Source organism: Sus scrofa, chromosome 13, assembly GCF_000003025.6.
Source record: "Sus scrofa isolate TJ Tabasco breed Duroc chromosome 13, Sscrofa11.1, whole genome shotgun sequence".
Classification (NCBI taxonomy): domain Eukaryota; kingdom Metazoa; phylum Chordata; class Mammalia; order Artiodactyla; family Suidae; genus Sus; species Sus scrofa.
Window position 1 is genome coordinate 206,239,862 of NC_010455.5, and position 18,060 is coordinate 206,257,921.

The window sequence follows — 18,060 nt, forward strand, 5'->3', positions numbered from 1 at the left end:
GCCCAGACTCGCCAGGCCTGCCTGCTGCCGCCCTCCCCGCGGCCTGAGCACAGCAGCGGGCTCCCGCTTGGCTTGCCTTTCCCTCCTCTCCGGGCTGCAGCAAGACGCTGCTCTAGGCTCCTCCCCCTGCCCGACCCTCCCCGTGCCCACGGGGCGACCCTCCTCCCCGCACGGGGCCTGCTACAGCTCGGAGGGCGCTCTGGCCGCCCGAAGTCCTCCTCTCGCCCCTCTGAGCTGCCATCCCGAGGGGCCACGGGACTCGCTTTGAAGTTGGAAGTTAGTTCAGGCGTCGTTTTGATCGGAGCTGAAGAGCCAGCAAGGAGGTGCCCGCTCTCTGCAGGCGGCAGGTGGGGGCTGCCCCCCAGCCACCCCAAGTGAAGATGAGGGGCTCACAGCAGCTGGCACTGGACGGGCACCTAGGCCGAGGGCCACGTGTTTCCCAGCACAGGCTAGTGCCAGCCTGCCCCGCTCCACCATGCACGTCCGAGCTCACGCGTGTCTCAGGGAGCTCGTCCCACTCCCCCTCCTCTTCCCCTTCCCGCGCTCGGTGGCGCCAGCAGGACGCACCAACCGTGGTTCCTTCCTCACCACGTTCTTGGGCCTCGAGCTGCAAATTTCAAGGCAGGTGCGTCCAACACTGTGTTGAATAGTTGCAGCCAAGCTGAGCCAAAGGCAAGGTGGAAGGCAGTGACTCCGTTTATGTAAAATCCAGAAACGGGCAAAGCTGCCAGGCGTGGTGAGGCCCAGGGAGACTGTTCTCAGACACTCTGTTCCTGATTTCTAATGCCTCCGGGTGCAGTCGCTGTCCTACACACGGGTGCATGTTCCACACTCTTTTCCATTAGAGGTTATCATAAAGCATCGAATGGTTTTCCGTGCTACGCAGCAGGTAGCTGGTTTATTTTATCTTTTCCTTTTCTACGGCCACATCTGCAGCACATGCAAGTTCCTGGGCTAGGGGCTGAATGGGAGTTACAGCAGCTGGCCTGCACTACCGCTGAGATCTGAGCTGCACCCGTCGCCCACACTGCAGCTCGCGGCAAGGCTAGATCCCTAACCCCCTGACCGAGGCCAGTGATCGAACCCACATCCTCCTGGATACTAGCTGGGTTCTTAACCTGCGGAGCCACAGCCAGACTCTGGTTTCTCTCTTATACACACGGCGACGTCTATCTGTTAATCCCAAACCGCTCATTTGCCTCCTCCCCATCCCCTTTGCTTACCATATGTTTGACTTCATGTCAAGCCCATTTTTGTCTTGTAAGTACGTTTATTTGTATTCACTTATTTTTTGCTTTTTAGAGCTCCATCTGCAGCACATGGAAGTTCCCAGACTGGGGGCCAAATCGGAGCTGTAGCTGCCGGCCTACACCACAGCAACACCGGATCCGAGCCTTGTCTGCAACCTGCACCACAGCTCCTGGCAACGCCGGATCCTGAACCCACTGAGTGAGGGCAGGGATCGAATCTGCATCTTCATGGGTACTAGTCGGGTTCTTAGCCAGCTAAGCCACCACGGGAGCTCCTGTCTGTATTTTGATGCCCTGTGCAAGTGCTATCATCTACTTGTCCGTCTGTCTTCACTTGGCATGACTGTCTCTAGGTCGATCCGCGTAGATGAATGAAACCAAACGAACAAGAACGGTGCGCAGGGATGCAGCTGGCTTCTTCCCTGGAGGGAGGAGGGCTGGGGCGGCGCCTCCTCGGGTGCTCACCTCACACTGCTGTGTCTCTAAGTGCTGTGCTGAAGGTACGTGCAGCTCATTAAAATCATGACAAATATGGAGCCCGCAGGGAGAGCAGAGACGCTCTCCTCAGAAAACTTAAAACAGAGCAAATGAAACATCATCATTCACCCGGGAACCCCAGAAGAAACCCACCTAACTGTGGCGTGTTTATTGTAATAAGTGCTGGAGATTGTCGGCAGAACTAGGACTTCTGCAGCCACGTTCAAAAGTGAGGTGACCCTGTTGTGCGTCTCACGTCTGCCAGTTGTGTCAGCATCACACTCCGCATTTCATACAAGAATCTGAAAGCTGTTCATCTCCCGACTGGACAAGTCGCAGCTCCTGTGTGGGTCAGATGCGGGTGCCTGGGTGTCTTGGGCACGGTGTCCTTCCTGTCGTGGGCAGCCTGGAGAAGCACCCTGCTGCGGGCCTGTGGCGACACGGCCCCCAGGGCGAGCCGGAGCCGACCCAGGCCTGCAAGCAGCTCCCCGCGGCTGCAGACCCCAACTGCAAGTCTCTGCTGATCCTGAATAAGCCCGACTTTGCTGGAGAAAGAGCTGGCCGTCAACACAGCCAATGCATCTTTTGCTGCTGCTACTTAAATCAGTTCACGGTGCCTGCTTTTTACTTATCTTGGGATAACTGGCTCAATTTACCAGTATTTCCGGAGCTGCTTCCTCTGATTTGGAGGAAAGCTCACGTGGATTACCTGGGATAAACGGCCAGATCCAACCAGGTCCCTGTGCCTGCATCTGCAGGGACAGGAACTGGCCTCCAGGGCTCAGCTCTGTGGCCTCTTTTGCAGCCCTTGGGGGTTCTGACCCTGAGCCCCTAGAAGGACGCCAGCGCCTGGGGTTCTGAACCCTCTTCTGGTTGAGCAGCCTTTTCTCAAGGGTAGAGCCGTGCTTCTTTTTGTCCCCGAATGCCAACAAGGCATTCATTCCATCTCGCTGACTTGGGCACACACTCGTGCTGCGACACCCAGACGCACAGACAGGAAAGGCAGGGCGCCGCTGGGGATGCGCACGAACCAAGCTGTGCTGAGCTTTCCTGAGACGGTGGTGTCGAGTCCTGCGTGTCAGGGGCGCGAGCATAAGCCTACAAAGCTTAAGTCTCTGGGGCTTTACCACAATTTCTCTACTTTTGAGTCATGCTTAAAAATCTTCAGGAGTTCCCGCTATGGCTCAGTGGGTTAAGAACCCGACTAGAGTCCATGACGATATGGGTTTGACCCCTGGTCTTGCTTGGTGGGTTAAGGATCTGGTGTTGCTGTGAGCTGTGGTGTAGGTTGCAGGTGCAGTTCGGACCCAGCGTGGCCGTGGCTGTGGCTGCCGCTCTGATTCCACCCCTGGCCTGGGAACTTCCACATGTTGCAGGTGTAGCCACGAGGAAGTGGGTTCCATCCCTGGCCTCGCTCAGTAGGTCAGGGATCTGGCGTTGCTGAGGCTGTGGTACAGGCCAGCAGCCATAGTTCCGACTGGACCCTGAGCCTGAGAACTTCCATATGCAGAGAGTGTAGCCCTCAAAAGCAACAACAAAACAATTCAAATGCTCTTTCATGGGCACTGCCTTGTGGCTCAGTGGGTTAAGAATCTGATACTGTCACTGGCTCAGGTTGTTGCTGTGCTGTAGGTTCGATCCCTGGCCCAGGAACTTCTGCATGCCACAGGTACAGCAAAAACCACCACCACCTCCCCCCAGAGGCAAAAAAATACAAATTAAGAATTTTGTGGGATTGAAGTTCCCGTCGTGGCTCAGTGGTAAACGAACCCAACTATTATCCATGAGGAGGCAGGTTCGATTCCTGGCCTTCCTCAGCGGGCGAAGGATCTGGCACTGCCGTGGGCTGTGGCGTAGGTCACAGATGTGGCTCGGATCTGGTGCTGCTGTGACTGTGGTGTAGGCCAGCAGCAGCAGCTCTGATTAGACCCCTAGCCTGGGAACCTTCGTGTGCCGCAGGTGCAGCCCTAAAAAGACCAAAGTAAAAAGTAAGAGTTTTGCGGGCTGGACTGGGAGTCTGGGGTCAGGAGATGCAAACTGTTACCTCTGGAACAGACCGCAAGGTCCCGCTGTCACCTCGGGGACCGCCTGGACCAGGACGGAGGTGACACACCGAGGGCACACACGCGACCGACCGACCCGCTCTGCTGTGCGGCAGACATCGGCCGACACTGCACATCAAGGCCACTGTTTTTAAAAAGAACGGCCACACGGTCTCGCCTTCAGAGGAGAGGAAATGGTCAATCTTAACTCTGGCCAAACTTGGCTGGGAAAGCTGAAATAGGGGTGTTTCTTCTGGGAATGTGAGAGATGCTTTAAACAAAACCACCTAGATCACCACCTCAGTGTCACTCATTAATCGGAAAACAAACCAAACCCGAAACACAACGTGCGACCAACCACACGCTGCTCTGCTCCCCCAGCTCCAGAAAGTTCAAGACACCACAACTTAGGTAAAAACTAATGTTCAAATCACTAGAATCCCTTTTTAAAATAACTGACCGAGCATGACTGGACTGTCATGAAACCAGGGGACCGAGTAAGTATCAGCTCCTCCCAGCCGGTCCCGGGTGAGCGGGACGGCACAGGGCTGAACGCGCTCCCTGAGCCGCCGCCACCAGCCACGGGAGAGTGGGCGCCGGGGCCTGGAGGCCGGCGGTGAGGACGCCGTGTCCCCTGCAATCGCTTCTGGGCCGCTTCCGGGTAAGGCTGCCCAGCAGCCGGCAGACTGCCCGGGGTTGTCGTGACCGAGGCTGCCGAGCCAGGTCTGAGCCCTGTCACCTCGGTGGCTCAGGACATGGGGGCGGCCTGAACGCGTTCCTGTTTTGGGCCACCTGTGTCTCAAACACACGGGGGCTCTCGGAGCCAAGCAGCAGCCGGTGGTGGGACAGCTGAGCCCGCAGGGGGCAGGGGGCACTCCCTCCCGGGCCCGGCCCGGCTCTCAGGGGCACTGGCTGCGCTGCACTCCAGGCGGGCAGCGAGGGCCACCGTCAGGGGGCGTGCGGGTAACGGGCGACACGGTGACTTGTTCTTACAGGAATTTCCCCTTAACTGGTGGTTTGTTTCATGCCCTCAGTTCAGAACGACGGTGTCACTTACACCCAAAGTGACAGCGGCAGTAACAGCTTCACCTCAAGGACATGTAAGACCAGGGCTTTCCACGAGGAGTCAGTGACACCGGGATACTGTATCACTACAAATTTTATTCAGAAACCCATCTTTGTATTTTTTTGTTGTTTTTTAAAAAAATTCCCATTATGAACTTGTTTGGTCAATCAACTACAACACTTTCTAGCAGACATACGGTAAAAATGGCCTGGCTCAGAATCGCCCAGATCGTTCACGATCTCTCGACCGCCTCCTGTCGCGCTCCCGTCCCCCGCCGCCGCCGCCGCCGCCGCCACCGCCACGACCACGGTCTCTAGACCGAGAGCGGCGCTCCCGAGAGCGGGACCTCGATCTATGCCTGCAACCAAGGACAAGAAACAAAACCATGGCATCCAAACCGCGCGGGCAGCCCACGAGGGCGTCTCGTGGAGCTGGCGAACTAACGCGACACACCGTGTCTCGTCTGCATTAGGGGCGACACGGATGCGAAAGGAGAAAGGTGCCGATGAAGTCGCAGGCCGAAGCTCTAAGACGGTGGGGGGCCGGGGGGGACATCCTGGGTCTCCTGCGGTGGCACCGCCTCTTTAAATGACCAGGGAAACGGTAGCCCAGAGCGAAGTGGACGTGCGCGCCGCTCACCCGACGCCCGGCCCCGCTTCCAGGTCCTGCCCCAGCCGGGCCGCCTCCCGCAGACGTCGGCTGGAGGTGGGGGCTCTTGCTTCCCAGCTTCTGCTCACCGCCAACAGCGGGTGCCCAGCAGAAGAGAGTCAGAACTCCGGGAGCAGGAAAAGTGGCTCGCCCCGCCAACAGCTGGGCCTCTGCTGACACTCCGCCCGCACCTCAGCACCAGGACGGGACAGCCAACTGTGCCCGCTGCTGGGTGGTCTGCAGGGCAGTGCCACCCTGGCCTGCCCACCAAAGAAACTCCCTTGGAGATGGACGGTGTGTACAGGAGACTGTGCTTTGCTCTCACTGTGGGAATGAAACACCAGGGAGACAGCCCGACCCACCCGCAGTCACTAGAGAGACGCGGGTCTGTGCAACGGCCTCCAGAAAGAACACTCTATAGTTAAAGTCTGCGGCCCAGTGGTTATGGATTTGGTGCCGCCACTGCTGTGGCTCGGGTTTGATCCCTGGCCTGGAAACTTTCACATAAATAAACACGCACGACACTCCAGCAGTGCCCTGTAAGGAAGACACGTGACCCCAAGGCCAAGCCTCACTCGCTGAGAACAGACCACCCCAATACTCACTTCTTGCGACGGCGCCCGTAGAGCTCCCGCCGCAGCTCTCTAGAGATGGGCTTCAGGTGCATGAAGTTGCAGAAGCCGCCTCGCGTGCACTCTCTGCGGGAGAACCAGACGGGGTCACAGGGCGCGTGCACAGCCCCCGCCCCCGCCCCGCGCAGGCGCCCTGGGGCCTGTCCACACCTACCCCATCTCATACTGACGGCAGCAGGCTTCCCTGAAGTCGGTCACGGGCGAGAGCTCGGCGTGGATCGGCTGGCCGTTAAACCAGCGGTTGTTCAAGTCAATCACGGCCTTTTCCGCATCTTCTTCACGGCGAAACTGCAAACACGAAACAAAAATGCTTGCCTCTCACCCCTCCATGCCAGATTTCCTACTACTGCTTCAGAGAGACACTTGGGCTCCCAGAGGCGAGTCGCTCGGTGCCATAAAGGAGGCTACCCTCCCTCCGCGAAGGTCACACCAGATACGCTATATTGGTTTTCAAATTCAATTGGTTAAAAGAACAAATGCAGTGATTAGTGCAGGCAGTGAAAGATTTAAAAAAAAAAAAAGGCAGGCGGAAGCAGCTGCTCCTCCCCAGTCCCTGGACAGCGGACGCCCAGGCCGCTGCCCCGGCCTCCAGCACCCACAGGCCGGCCACGGGCTGGAGCCACGAGCAATGCAGGAACAGGTCTGAGCAGGTGGGACCTCAAGGGCAGGGCGCCCCCCCCCCCCCCGGTTAGGGGACCCACTCCCTGCGGCCCCTCACTCCCACCCTCTTCCCTTTCCTTTCCAGGTGGCACCTGCGGCACGTGGAGGTTCCTGGGCCAGGGGTCAACCTGGAGCTGGAGCCGCAGCTCGGGGCAGAGCCGGCGCCTTCCCCCGCGGAGGGAGGCCGGGGGTGGAACGGGCGCCCCCACGGCTGCCACGTGGGGGGGGTCTCGACCCGACGGCCCCCTCCTACCTTGACATAGACGTTCCCGACCAGGTGGTCGCCCAGGTTGTCACACACGTTCATCTCCTCCACCTCGCCGTACTTCTCCTCCATCTCCGTGAAGACCTCCTGGGGGGAGACGGGGCGGTCACCGCGAGACGGGCCAGGGTGCGGCGCCCTGCCCGCCCGCCCGCCCGCCGGCCGGGGGTCCCGCTCACCTCAAAGAACTCGTCATAGTGCTCCTGCATCTCGACATCGCTCACGGCACCTGCAGGCGACAGAGGCCCGGCGGGTGAGCGCGCGGCCGCGCCCGCCTCGACGTGCTACGCGACACACATCAGATTATCTAGAGAGAACGAGAGCTGCGTCCTACTGGAGGCGGCAGACACGCGGCACACGGCCCCTCGGGGAGGCTGCACAGGGTGGTGAGATCTGTACAGGCCTCATCACGGGCTCAGCTCTGGCTACGAAAATACTCCAATCACGACACATTTTCATCAGCATCAAAGGGCCAACATTTTCAGAAAATGTGAGGAAAACGTTGACTCTCAAATTTTTAAACGAAAATTCTCTTTTTAGATTTAAAATGGAGGCCAAGGAATCACACTCATTTTTTTTTTTTTTTCTCCTTTAGTAGGTTAAAATGAAAGCTGAAACCAAGGTAGGTAATTAAAAGCTTATGTTTCCTGACTAGTTGCTTTGACTGCTTATCAGCTGACAAATGCTTTTAAAATTCTTTCTGATGCAATTAAAACCCAAATGACCAAATATAAAGGTTCGGTAGGATATAACCAAGTTCAGCGACAGTGTTCTGAACGCCCTCTTTTCCATGAAGGGAAGGTTTCAATGCGCTGAGGAAAGCCTTGTCTGCATTTCAAGCTCTTTCCACCGGGTTTCTTCATAATCCACGGGCACTAAGTGACATCAGGTCCACTGCGTGCAGAGATTTTGCAGATTGACATTCTACCCTCAATATCATTCTAGCAAATTTTACGGTTCCAACCCGGAAGTTCTCTGAACCTAAATCTGAGAAGGCACGAGGCTGTGTGTCAAGAAACTCACGTCCCCAACAGCCAGGCCAGGGAGTGGCTTCGAGGGTCGGCCCCCCTCCTGGGCCCAAGGCCTCCGGGCTCCCACCCAGGGCCCCAAGTTCTAGCCACACTCTGCTGCCTGCAAGCAGTTCCCTAGCTTCCTGGAAACACCTTTTTAAAAAACTCTGAGCGTCAGAACCCGCTTCGACTTTGTTTCTGACTACGACTTACATTCACCTGCTAGCCACTGGGGTGGGGGTGGCCCTGCTCTGCAGTTCCTTCTGAATTTCCAGGACTCTGGCTTGCTCTGGGACACAAGCCTCACCCAGGGTATCAGGCGACAGCCCAGCCCAAGTGAAAGGCTGTCAGGAACGTACCTCTTCTCAAGGAGAAATGAGGTTTTCAATGTCAGAGAAGCCCATTCCAAAGGGCAGATTTTAATGTTGGAAGTTAATTTCCTGCTCCACAACAAAAAAAAATAGTTACACCCTCAAAGTTTTAGCAGTATCGAGAATCAAATTTTGGTGGTGGTTAAAATACGGGCTGTGTCCATGGTGCTTCCACCCTGTCACTACCTAACAATATTGCTATGCCAGTGGGCAGAGTTTTTTCTCCTATACTCTGGTTAACACCGAGTCAATCAAAATGACCTGAAAGGCAGAGATGAGTGATTAAAAAACTGTTCAATAGTTTAAATGCAAGTATCCAGTCTTCTCACAGAAACGCTCTTAAACTGGGGTTCACGTTTAAGTCTAATCTGAGCATAGAAAGCTTGTTTTTCTACAGATAAAAGGGTATCTTGAGAAGAGACAGTAATTCTAGGAAACTGCTAAGCCTAGCTGGTTGGAATTCTATTGGAAGGGTCTTTTGCCAGATATTTCAAGTTCGTCAATTTAAACTGATATTCCTTTGGAATTGCATAGTCAAAATTTCATATAATTTATACAACCGGGACCCCAGAATGGCAATATTTAGTACAGCTAAACTTTTACTTTGTAGCATATGCAAAACAAGAGCACTGTGCATCACAAATACTGACACAAAGAGAGCTGGTACAACATTCTTCTGTCAACAAAGCACACACTCCCCCCGAAACGCTCAGGGCAGAGAATGATGAACTGTCGTTAGTCACTGCTTCTCATTCGCTTCTCCGGGCAGGGCTGGAACAGCCCGCATACAGAGTTCCCCCACCTACTCATCTCATTTCTTTAAAAAAGAAAACAAACCAAAAAACCAGGCATTTTTTAACCAAGGGCTATCAAACCAATCCTGCTACCATCAGCTTCAGGGAAAGAAATGAATTCCCTACCAGATCAGCATGAGCAGCAAAAACATGTGGTGTCTCTCAGGAAAAATGTACCCGTCCTTCCCCTGCAGACACGGCCCCCGGGCACGCACCCGGAGGCCTCCCAGTTTGGTTGGGGCCACCTCGAGCAGGTGGCGGCTGCGGGGACGGTTCCACCCACCGCAGGTCACCCTGTAGACTGAGGGGCTCCAGGCCACGGGTGTACATGACTCAGGTTTGTGGCTACGGAGGGACCCTGTGTGGCTACTTTGTGATGACTTTTCACAGCTCCCTTGGGTCCGGACCCCTGGATTTTAACACAAGGCCAGGACGCTCATGCCACCGTCTCCTCGGGTGACCAAATGCACTCTACAGCTCACCGGTTCTGAAGCTTACGGTGTAGTTAATCAACTTTCCCATGATGGCAGCGCCTGTCCTGTTTCCTAACAGCCAGCCCCGGGTAAACACCACACCCCTGACTTCAATTCAGTGTTTCCCGCACCCGGGGAAACCAGGAGCGGCTCCTGGGGGCCCGGTCTCGCTCTTCCCTACCAGGCGTCCCTTATTCTTCCAATGGGAGCGCCTGGGTCCTGAGGCGGGAGAGCCCCCCACCAGGTTTTCTGGCGATGCAAAGTCGGCTCAGGCTGGCGTGGAAGGCGGGCTCGGGCTCACTGTCACTGGACAGCCCTCATCTGGGAAGGGCTCTCACGATCAAAAGCACCCTCGCCCAGTGGAGTTTAGGGGCAGAGAGGTCTACGTAAGAACCCGCGGGGCGCTCTCAGGAGGTTCCTCTAGCTGGAGAAGCGTCTGCTCGTGGGCGCGGTGCTGCCGCAGCCTCCCCGGTGACGGCCCAGGGGCAGGCGAGCAGCTCCGCGCTGGCCCCAGGGCACCTCTGCTGTCCCTGCTCCTCCTCCTAGGGAAGGGGCCCGGGCGCCGAGCTCGATGGGGGCCGAGCTGGGCGCCTCTGAGAGGGCGGTCCTTGACACTAGAGCGGCAGACCAGGCGCGGTGGACACTGAGCTCTGACGCGCAAGCCCAGGGAACCAGGGAAGGAACTTGGATGAACTTACAGCGCAAACCGTCAGCAGACTGGGAAGAGTTTTGAGGGTTACGGTAAATGTTCAAGAGGGCAATGGTCTGAAATACAAAACGCAACAACTTTATATTATGGAAAATTAAATGTCAACACTTCACCGGCTTCCTGGCGATCGCTTCCGTCAAGACTCAGGGCTGAAAAAAGAGCGAGTTATTTTCTTTGGAAGCCGAGATGTCCTCAGCTGACGGCCATCTGCAGCGCCCCGCGGGGCGACCTGCCAGAGATCCCATGATATGCGACTACCGCATTTCGGTCAGACCGCACACACTGCGGGGTCTCAGGGTTCCAGCCCGGTGAAGGACGCAGGGTGACTCGGCAGGCTAGGACCACAACAGTCCCGCGTGGCACACTTGTAACGAACAACTGAGAAAGAACGGGGCCTGTGCACGCTGACTGGAGAAATACGGTAATGACATATCATGAAATCTCCACTTCCTAGAGGAAAAACTCACGGTGAAGCCAAACCCACACTTACGGGGCCACTTACCTTACTGATTCCTAAAAAGGCCTAAGATTTCTGCTTTTACAGAAAGAACTTAATAATTGCCAGGGGCTCAGTCACCGGAAAGACCAGTGATCGGCTGGTGACGCTCAGACGTCGCAGGGCCGGGCCCTTGTCGCGAACAAGGGTCCGTGGCGGGAAGAGGCCCGGCCGGCGACGCCCCCGGACAGCCGGCTGAACAGGCCCGGCCAAGTATCAAGCTCTCGCTGTGTGCGCCACGGACCTCCGGCACCGTGTCCTGTTTGCAACAGCTCTGTGTCAGCAGCTCAGAAGCCAACATGGTTTGTCTCAATTAAGAGTGGGCTCTTTAACACCATTGCCTTAAAAAACTCCTCCAACTGTGGGACTTACAGTGTGAGCCGTCAGCCGTCTGTGCACTGTTTTGGGGATTACGATAGATGTTTTGAATCAAGATGGTCTGCGGGGAAAAAAAATAAAAAGGGGAATTCTACTGGCTGCTGTGCAGATATCAGACAATTGCAAAGAGACAACTCGTTCGCAAATGGCTCCCCGCGTGCTGTCTGCTTGCTTCCTGCAAGTCAGATACTCGTCTTCTGCAGAGTCCACCCAGCCGTCATATTATGGAAACAGAGTCTGAGCAGTGACTTAGGTCAGGTCCGCCAGCAAGAACCAAGAAGACACTGGAGCGGTTACTCTGAGTAGTCCCACGTCACTGAGGTGTTGTGAGGCAAGGTAAGTAACACTCACTAGGCCGCTGTCTTACACGCGCTCCGTGTTTCTAAAACCCAACGCACAGCTCAAGCACACGCAGTCCAGCCAGCGCGCGTGGTCTCGTGGGAAACGGGCACACCGCATGGGGTGCCCGACTCTCGTGGGCGCCTAGCATATTTATGTTTTCTTGGTGGGACCTCTGTTTACATAATACAATAGCTTAAAACATTTGCTCTTTTCCGATCCTTCTTTTAAGGGAAAAAAATCCATTTAGCCCTTGTGCTTTAAACTGGATCAGGCAGACTCGAAACCTTACATTGTACCGTTCTTCTTAAAATCAAGTTGTCTGAAAAAACAAACCATGTGTAAGTTAGTAGGCTAGTATATCACATGAATTTTAACGTCCACATCACCGTAAGAAGCTTAGAAAGAAACCCCCATTCAATTACGCTAGAGATTTATAAGCTGCACCAACAAACAGCATGATTTAGGAAAATACATATTCAGCCTCAACCTGGGTCCGCAGCAGTTCTGTCAGCGGTTTTACAAACCCAGCCAGCGCCACTGCTACTGCGCCTCTCTCAAGGGGAGCGGCTGGGCGAGAGCCCCCCAGTCGGAGGTCTGCTCTGGGAACCCCCCCTGGGAGGACACCCCAGAGTCACAGGGCACACCCGTGACCACAGACCCTCCCTCGGGGCCGGGCCTCTTCCCCAAGCCATCGGTACTGCCCCGAGGCAACTTATCTGGGGCCTCAGCTGTTTCCCAAAGTCAAGCTCACTCCGTTTTTAACTGGAGTCACCCGAGCATGACAACGCCGATGGAAAGCTACCGCGAGCCCAATTATTCCACCGGAAATTCACGTTGGTCTCGCCCGGGTCACCCGGCAGTGGCTGCTTAATGCAAGAAACTTCACTTAAAGAGGGAGCAGCGCAGTTCCACTGAAATCGGGGTGGTCGGGTTACCGAGACCCAACCAAGCACATCAAATCAAGAGGCAAGCTAGCGCGTACGACTGACCCCGGCAAACTTTTATGGAACCAAGGCCACTGACCTAGTGGGAGATGCAGTTCATAAGGCGAACCACTTGAAAAAAACACTGCAGAAAATGTAAAGCAAGTTCTCCAATATTCTGAGTTTCAAGAGACATGTTCAAAGCTGATACGTTAGAAAACATGGTCTCTTTCTTACACTAATCGGCTGATTTTCCTAAATGCTTAGAGGAAGACATTCCGTCAGGGGCTCAAAGGCTGAGTCCAGCTTCCTCCAGGGGCGGGCAGTTCCAAGGCTGCACGTGCAGAGCTCACGGGCGGTGGGCAGGAGCTCAGAGCCCTCAGTCTGGAAAGACTGCAGTACAGATTTTTTTTCAGATCCCAAACGCTTAGATAAATTTGGGCAGAAATTTTCTGTTCCTCTCAGCGGTGCTTTCTCCCTTTAAGTCAGCGGATCACTTGCAGGGTAGGAACCCTTGCCTTTTCTCCAATTATCCAAAAATAAACTATTTAAAAAAAAATCACAATTTTTGATTGACCTGAACTCACAGCAGAGCCAAACCCAAGGTAACAGGCGTCTCTCAATGAAGTGAACAGACCGGCTGTTCGGAAGGTAATGCCCACTGCTTCTGCGATGTGGCACAGCCTGCCCTTCCCTTGGCGGGGGTCTCAGTGGGGTTGAACCCAGGAGCACTGAGAACCCCCGCCTGCCCCGGGCGGGGGCGGCTCTGCTGACAACTCCTCCACCGTGGGTGGCTCCATCCACCTCCACTGCCTGAGACCCACTAGCAGGGAGCCCACGCCACCTCCACCGCCTGGAAAAGAGGCCAGGCCAGCGTCGGCTAGCGGCAAGGAGGGTGGCAAGGCGGAGGAAACCAGCCTCTGCCAATGGGCTTCGCTAACGACAAAAACAGGGGACCTTCCACTCGGGCTGCTTCGCCCGCCTCATTCTCATGAAACCAAGTACCCTTATGAACACACATGGGAAATAAAACAACTAGACCTGCTTAACTGCCTCTATAAAGCAGGAGTCTTTAGTACATGACGTTTTGATAATTTACATGAAAACAGAAAAAAAAAGGAAAACAAACAAACCTGGCTAAAGGTCGGTTTATTGTGCAACCGAGAGCATCTGTCTCCATGACGACATGCTCCAATTTTGAAATAAAATGAGCAGTTGACTCTGTAAGGGAAAATAAGAGCTGATTATTTTGCTGGACAGGGGTCAGAGAGATGGAAACGTCATCAACACGACAAGTGCCACCCGGCCACTTTCCTTTCACTTCACAGAAACACGGGCACACCGTTCCTGCGGGCAACAGTGCCCCCGTTTCAGGATTACTCAGATTCAACCTGCCCCCCCCCATGTGGTGCCTTTTCACCGACAAGCTCCCATTCGAACCCCCCCACTCAAATCCCCTCCACTTTCAGCAACCCTCAAACAACATGGGCGTGAATCATGCAGGTCCAGAGACTCAGATTTCTCAGCTACTAAACGCCACACACCACAGGACCCACGGCAGGGCGAACCTGAGGTTTCAGAACCCAACACGGAGGGCTGATGAGCAGCTGCCGTGCAGAGGGCCGCCCCCCAGCCCCCAGCCCCCAAGGGTTCCAGGGTAAACTGTACTTCTCTGCTCTACGGTCTTCTCTTGAATTGAACGTGAAATTCGTCTGAACCTGGGTTTAACTTAAAGCCTATCTATTCTCCAGTCCTGCAGGATGCCAAGTCCCTCTCGAGGCCCCTAACCCAGTGCGGGGACGGGTCAAGATCCTGACCTGCCACTCGGTGCCTGGGCACAGGAAGGCCACCCCCGCCTGACCGAGGAAGACGCCAACCTGGCCCTGTTCCAAGAGCCGGGACCAGAAGTGCTGTGTGCGCATCACGTGCAGCTCCCGTCACCTACGTAAACCCAAGACCAGCGCAGGTTCCCTCGCCCAGGACACCAGACCAGCGGGAAACTCCCAAAAAGAGGTCTGAAGTAAACAATCCGTCCCCTGGGCTTCGACTCACCGAAAACAGGCGACTGGGGAGGCCACCCTGCCTGCAGGACCCGCGCTCGGCCACCCTGTGCCCCGTCGCAAAGTCCCCCTCCACGTGCTCAAATACTCGGACCGTCCAGACAGCACCGACACCTGCAAGCCAGCGGCCTGAGCGCCCTGCGGGCCGGCGGGTCTGTGAGCGGGAGGAGACCTCGCCAGGTGGGCCCCGCGCACAGGCAGACCCGCAGAGGCGGGAGGCCACCCGCAGAGGCAAAGTGTGAGCAAGCGCCACGTTTAGATGCCAACGCAGGCCACGATCAAAGGGCCTCCACGAAAGGCCAACCTGCCTCGGACTGAGCGTTAGCAACACGGACGGCCAGGTCCGGACGTGTCAGGGAGGAAAATGACACACAGGTGCAGACTCCTCTGCCGGGCCTCGGTCACCTGAGGAGACGGAGCACAGCTCCAGCCGCTCGAGCCTATTTTAAGAATGTTCCAGAATGGACGAACGTCCTATCTCAACAACTAAAACCCAACTATTCCACGTGATTAAAACCACCCCGCTCCTGCACCTCCTGCACCTCCTCTCGTTTCATGATGCCCAGTTAATTAGCGCACTCAGTCCATTGGGCAAAACCTTCCCAGTGGCTGGACTTCCCCTGTGGCTCAAAACTGTCCAGTGTGCTTATTCAACTACGGAGACAAATGAAAACCGGTAAAAGATTTGCTATCAGAGAAGATGTGAGAAAGGCTACCCTATGTTTACATTTAAACAATATCCACAGTCTCAAATGTGTAACCATCAAAATTTTTTTCTTTTTTCCTCTGGGTCGTTTTAGGGGCCGCACCCTTGGCATACGGAGGCTCCCAGGCTAGAAGTTGAACCAGAGCGGCAGCCACCAGCCTACACCACAGCCACAGCATCACCAGATCCGAGCCGTGCCTGCGACCTACACCACAGCTCACGGCAATGCCGGATCCTTCAAACACTGAGCTCCTTCACCCACTGAGAGAGGCCAGGGATCGAACCAGCGTCCTCATGGATCCTGGCTGGGTTCGTTACCGCCAAAGCAGGACGGGAACTCCCTAGTGAAATACTTTTAATTGGTAGAGACCTACATTTCACTTCTAGCTTAAGTTAAAAAAAAAAAAAAAAAAAAAAAAAAAAAAAAAGTTAGCAGGAACCATCACCTTCATTTTTTAAGAGTCGAGATGTTTCCTGGAAACTAAAACCCCCCAAGTCTCCCTGAAACAAGAAACCTAGATTAAATAATCCAGTTTCCTGAAATGCAGCCACGACTTGTACCTAACAGCTCCTACAGGTTGAGATGTGGTTGGTTACAGCAAGCATAGTAAAAAATGTTATTGGAATGAACCTCTGCAGGAAGAGTTTCAGAGTAAAGAGAAAACACCTCATGCAGCTTTTTACAAGAGAGAGGGAACACCAGTGCCTGGGACCTAAGACGGCCGCTATACAATCCGGAGAGTGGCGCTGACACTGCGGGCTCCTCACCAGACGCCAGAAGCCTCTCTTCCCAGCGGAGCTGGCCAGTGCTTTCAAGACCAGGGTCCCCAAACTGCTGTGTGAGGCCCGGGCACGCCTCTCGCACAGCACGTAACAATTTCAACGCATCTGACTTCTGTGCGATCCCTTACGTGACAAGCACCCCTGGCTCCTTGAGAACAAGATCCAGACTATGCATCCTTGAGTGCCCAGAGACTGGCCTCCAACAAACGTCCTAGAGGATGACTGATGATTCTGTCTTGTGAGTTTTGCTAGGAAAAAAAAAAAAAAAAAAAAATCCCCTCCTCCAAGTGACAGGAAATTCGGGAATATGTGAGAAAAGACATTTTACAAGATCGACTGCACCCTGGAAAACAGAAACAACTTGAAAGTGTTTGATAAAGTAGTATCAAAACGTTATCTACACCAAACTTAGGGGTTTATCATTAAAAACACATTCGCATAAGCCTCGTACAGCCTTGAAGGATCCCGAGATGTGAACCACTTACCCAAAGAATAAAATAAGCTTAGTCTTTAGGTTTGCGAACTAACAATTATCCTCCAAAGTGTCTGAAAACATTCCCCTTAGTCTAAACTTTGCATTGGAAATTCATACGTGGCAAAGTCAAAAATATTTTAAAAACTTCAGGCTAGCCATCGCTTAGGGAAGACACACAACCTTAAAAAAGAAAAAACTCTCTACCTCGTTCTTATGTTGGAATTGCATTTTCAAGTGTTCTAGAAGCAGATTGTGCCTCTTAGGCTAGTTAACCGTAATCTCATCAAACGTCCTTACGATCAGCCCAGATCATCGATTAAGCACAGAGGAGCCTTATTAAGTGGATAAAACCCCAACGGTTCGGACCCTAAGTTACCAGACGATTTAACTCGGGCGAGGTCTGTACTACGGCTTGCCCGACGCGACCTCAAAAGCTGAAAGTTGCGGGGATTGGCAACGCTGACAACTTCAGCGCAACTCGGACGGCTCCGGAGACCCGGGGGCGCGGGGGCCCCGTCGCCGGTAGGTGGGCCGCCGAGGCGCCCCGGGCGGGAGCAGCCGCGCCGCCCGAGCGGAAGCCCGCCGCCCGCCCGGGCCCGTCGCCCGCCCGCTCGGGCGCACGAGGCGGCGGCGCGGCTCCCGAGGCCGGAAGGGCCGCCGCTCCCCTCCCCCGCCGGCCCGCCGGGCCTCCCGCCGCCTCCCAGGCCCCGAGGCCGAGCCCGCTCGCGCGCCGCCCGCCCCCGCGGCCCGAAACCCGGCGGCCGGTTCCCACTCACTTGTCTTTCTCGGTGCCGAAGATGGAGGCCAAGTACTCCGCCATTTCCCACCCGCCGCCGCCGCCGCCGCCACCGCCGCCGACGACCCCGCCCGACGCCCGCGGGAGACGTCACCCGGACGCGACGACGCTCGCTCCGCCCCGACGGCGCGGGGGTCGCTGCCCAATCCGAAGAGGCGCTGCCTGCGCGTGGGCGGGACTTGGCGGGCACGGGAGGTGCCGCCCGCCAGCGCCCCCTTCCGGCACTCCCCCTGCCCCGCACCCGCGCTTCCAGCTCCGCCGGCCCGCGCTCCCAGCGCCCTGGGCCCAGGCCGAGGTCCCCGACCCCGCCGGCGCCCCCGGAGGGCCCGGGGAAGCCGAGCACGCAAACGGCGGTCGGGAGGCGGCGGGTAGGGGCTTCTCCACGCAGTCCCCGGGGCTAGGCCCGGGGCGCGCGTGCCCCGCTTGGGCGGGTTCTGCGGAGCTCTGCGAGGTGCAGGCTCCCCTTCCTCGTACTTTCGCTGTGGGACAACCCCGCCCTCACCGCCTTTCGAGCCCTTCCTCCGGGAAGATCCCCCGCTCCTCCAGCGCCCTCGTGGGTTGGAACGGAGCCGGGGTGGCCCAACGCCGCGGGCCCCGGGAAATGCGCCGCTAGGGCCTGGGCCCGACCGGGAAAAGCCTGGCGGGTTCGGAGGCTCCGATCGCCCAGGAGGCCGACTGCGCGAGACCCACTGCAAAAACCAGGGGCG

The 18,060-nt window shown here is 55.9% G+C and overlaps 1 protein-coding gene across 2 annotated transcripts; it reads right to left on the reverse strand.

The window, feature by feature from the left end:
• Positions 4,911-17,836, reverse strand: U2AF1 (U2 small nuclear RNA auxiliary factor 1). 2 transcript variants are annotated; one of them, XM_021071048.1, is made up of 8 exons: positions 17,334-17,836; positions 13,667-13,754; positions 10,384-10,450; positions 7,217-7,266; positions 7,029-7,127; positions 6,270-6,403; positions 6,089-6,181; positions 4,911-5,193 (listed from the first exon to the last, which is right to left on the reverse strand). In XM_021071048.1, the coding sequence occupies exons 1-8, from the start codon at positions 17,375-17,377 to the stop codon at positions 5,049-5,051; spliced, it is 720 nt and encodes a 239-aa protein (XP_020926707.1). In that variant the 5' UTR covers positions 17,378-17,836; the 3' UTR covers positions 4,911-5,048. The 2 variants fall into 2 exon arrangements, with proteins under 2 accessions (XP_020926707.1, XP_020926708.1); XM_021071049.1 differs by lacking the exon at positions 10,384-10,450 and adding an exon at positions 11,263-11,329 and having other exon boundaries at positions 17,334-17,830.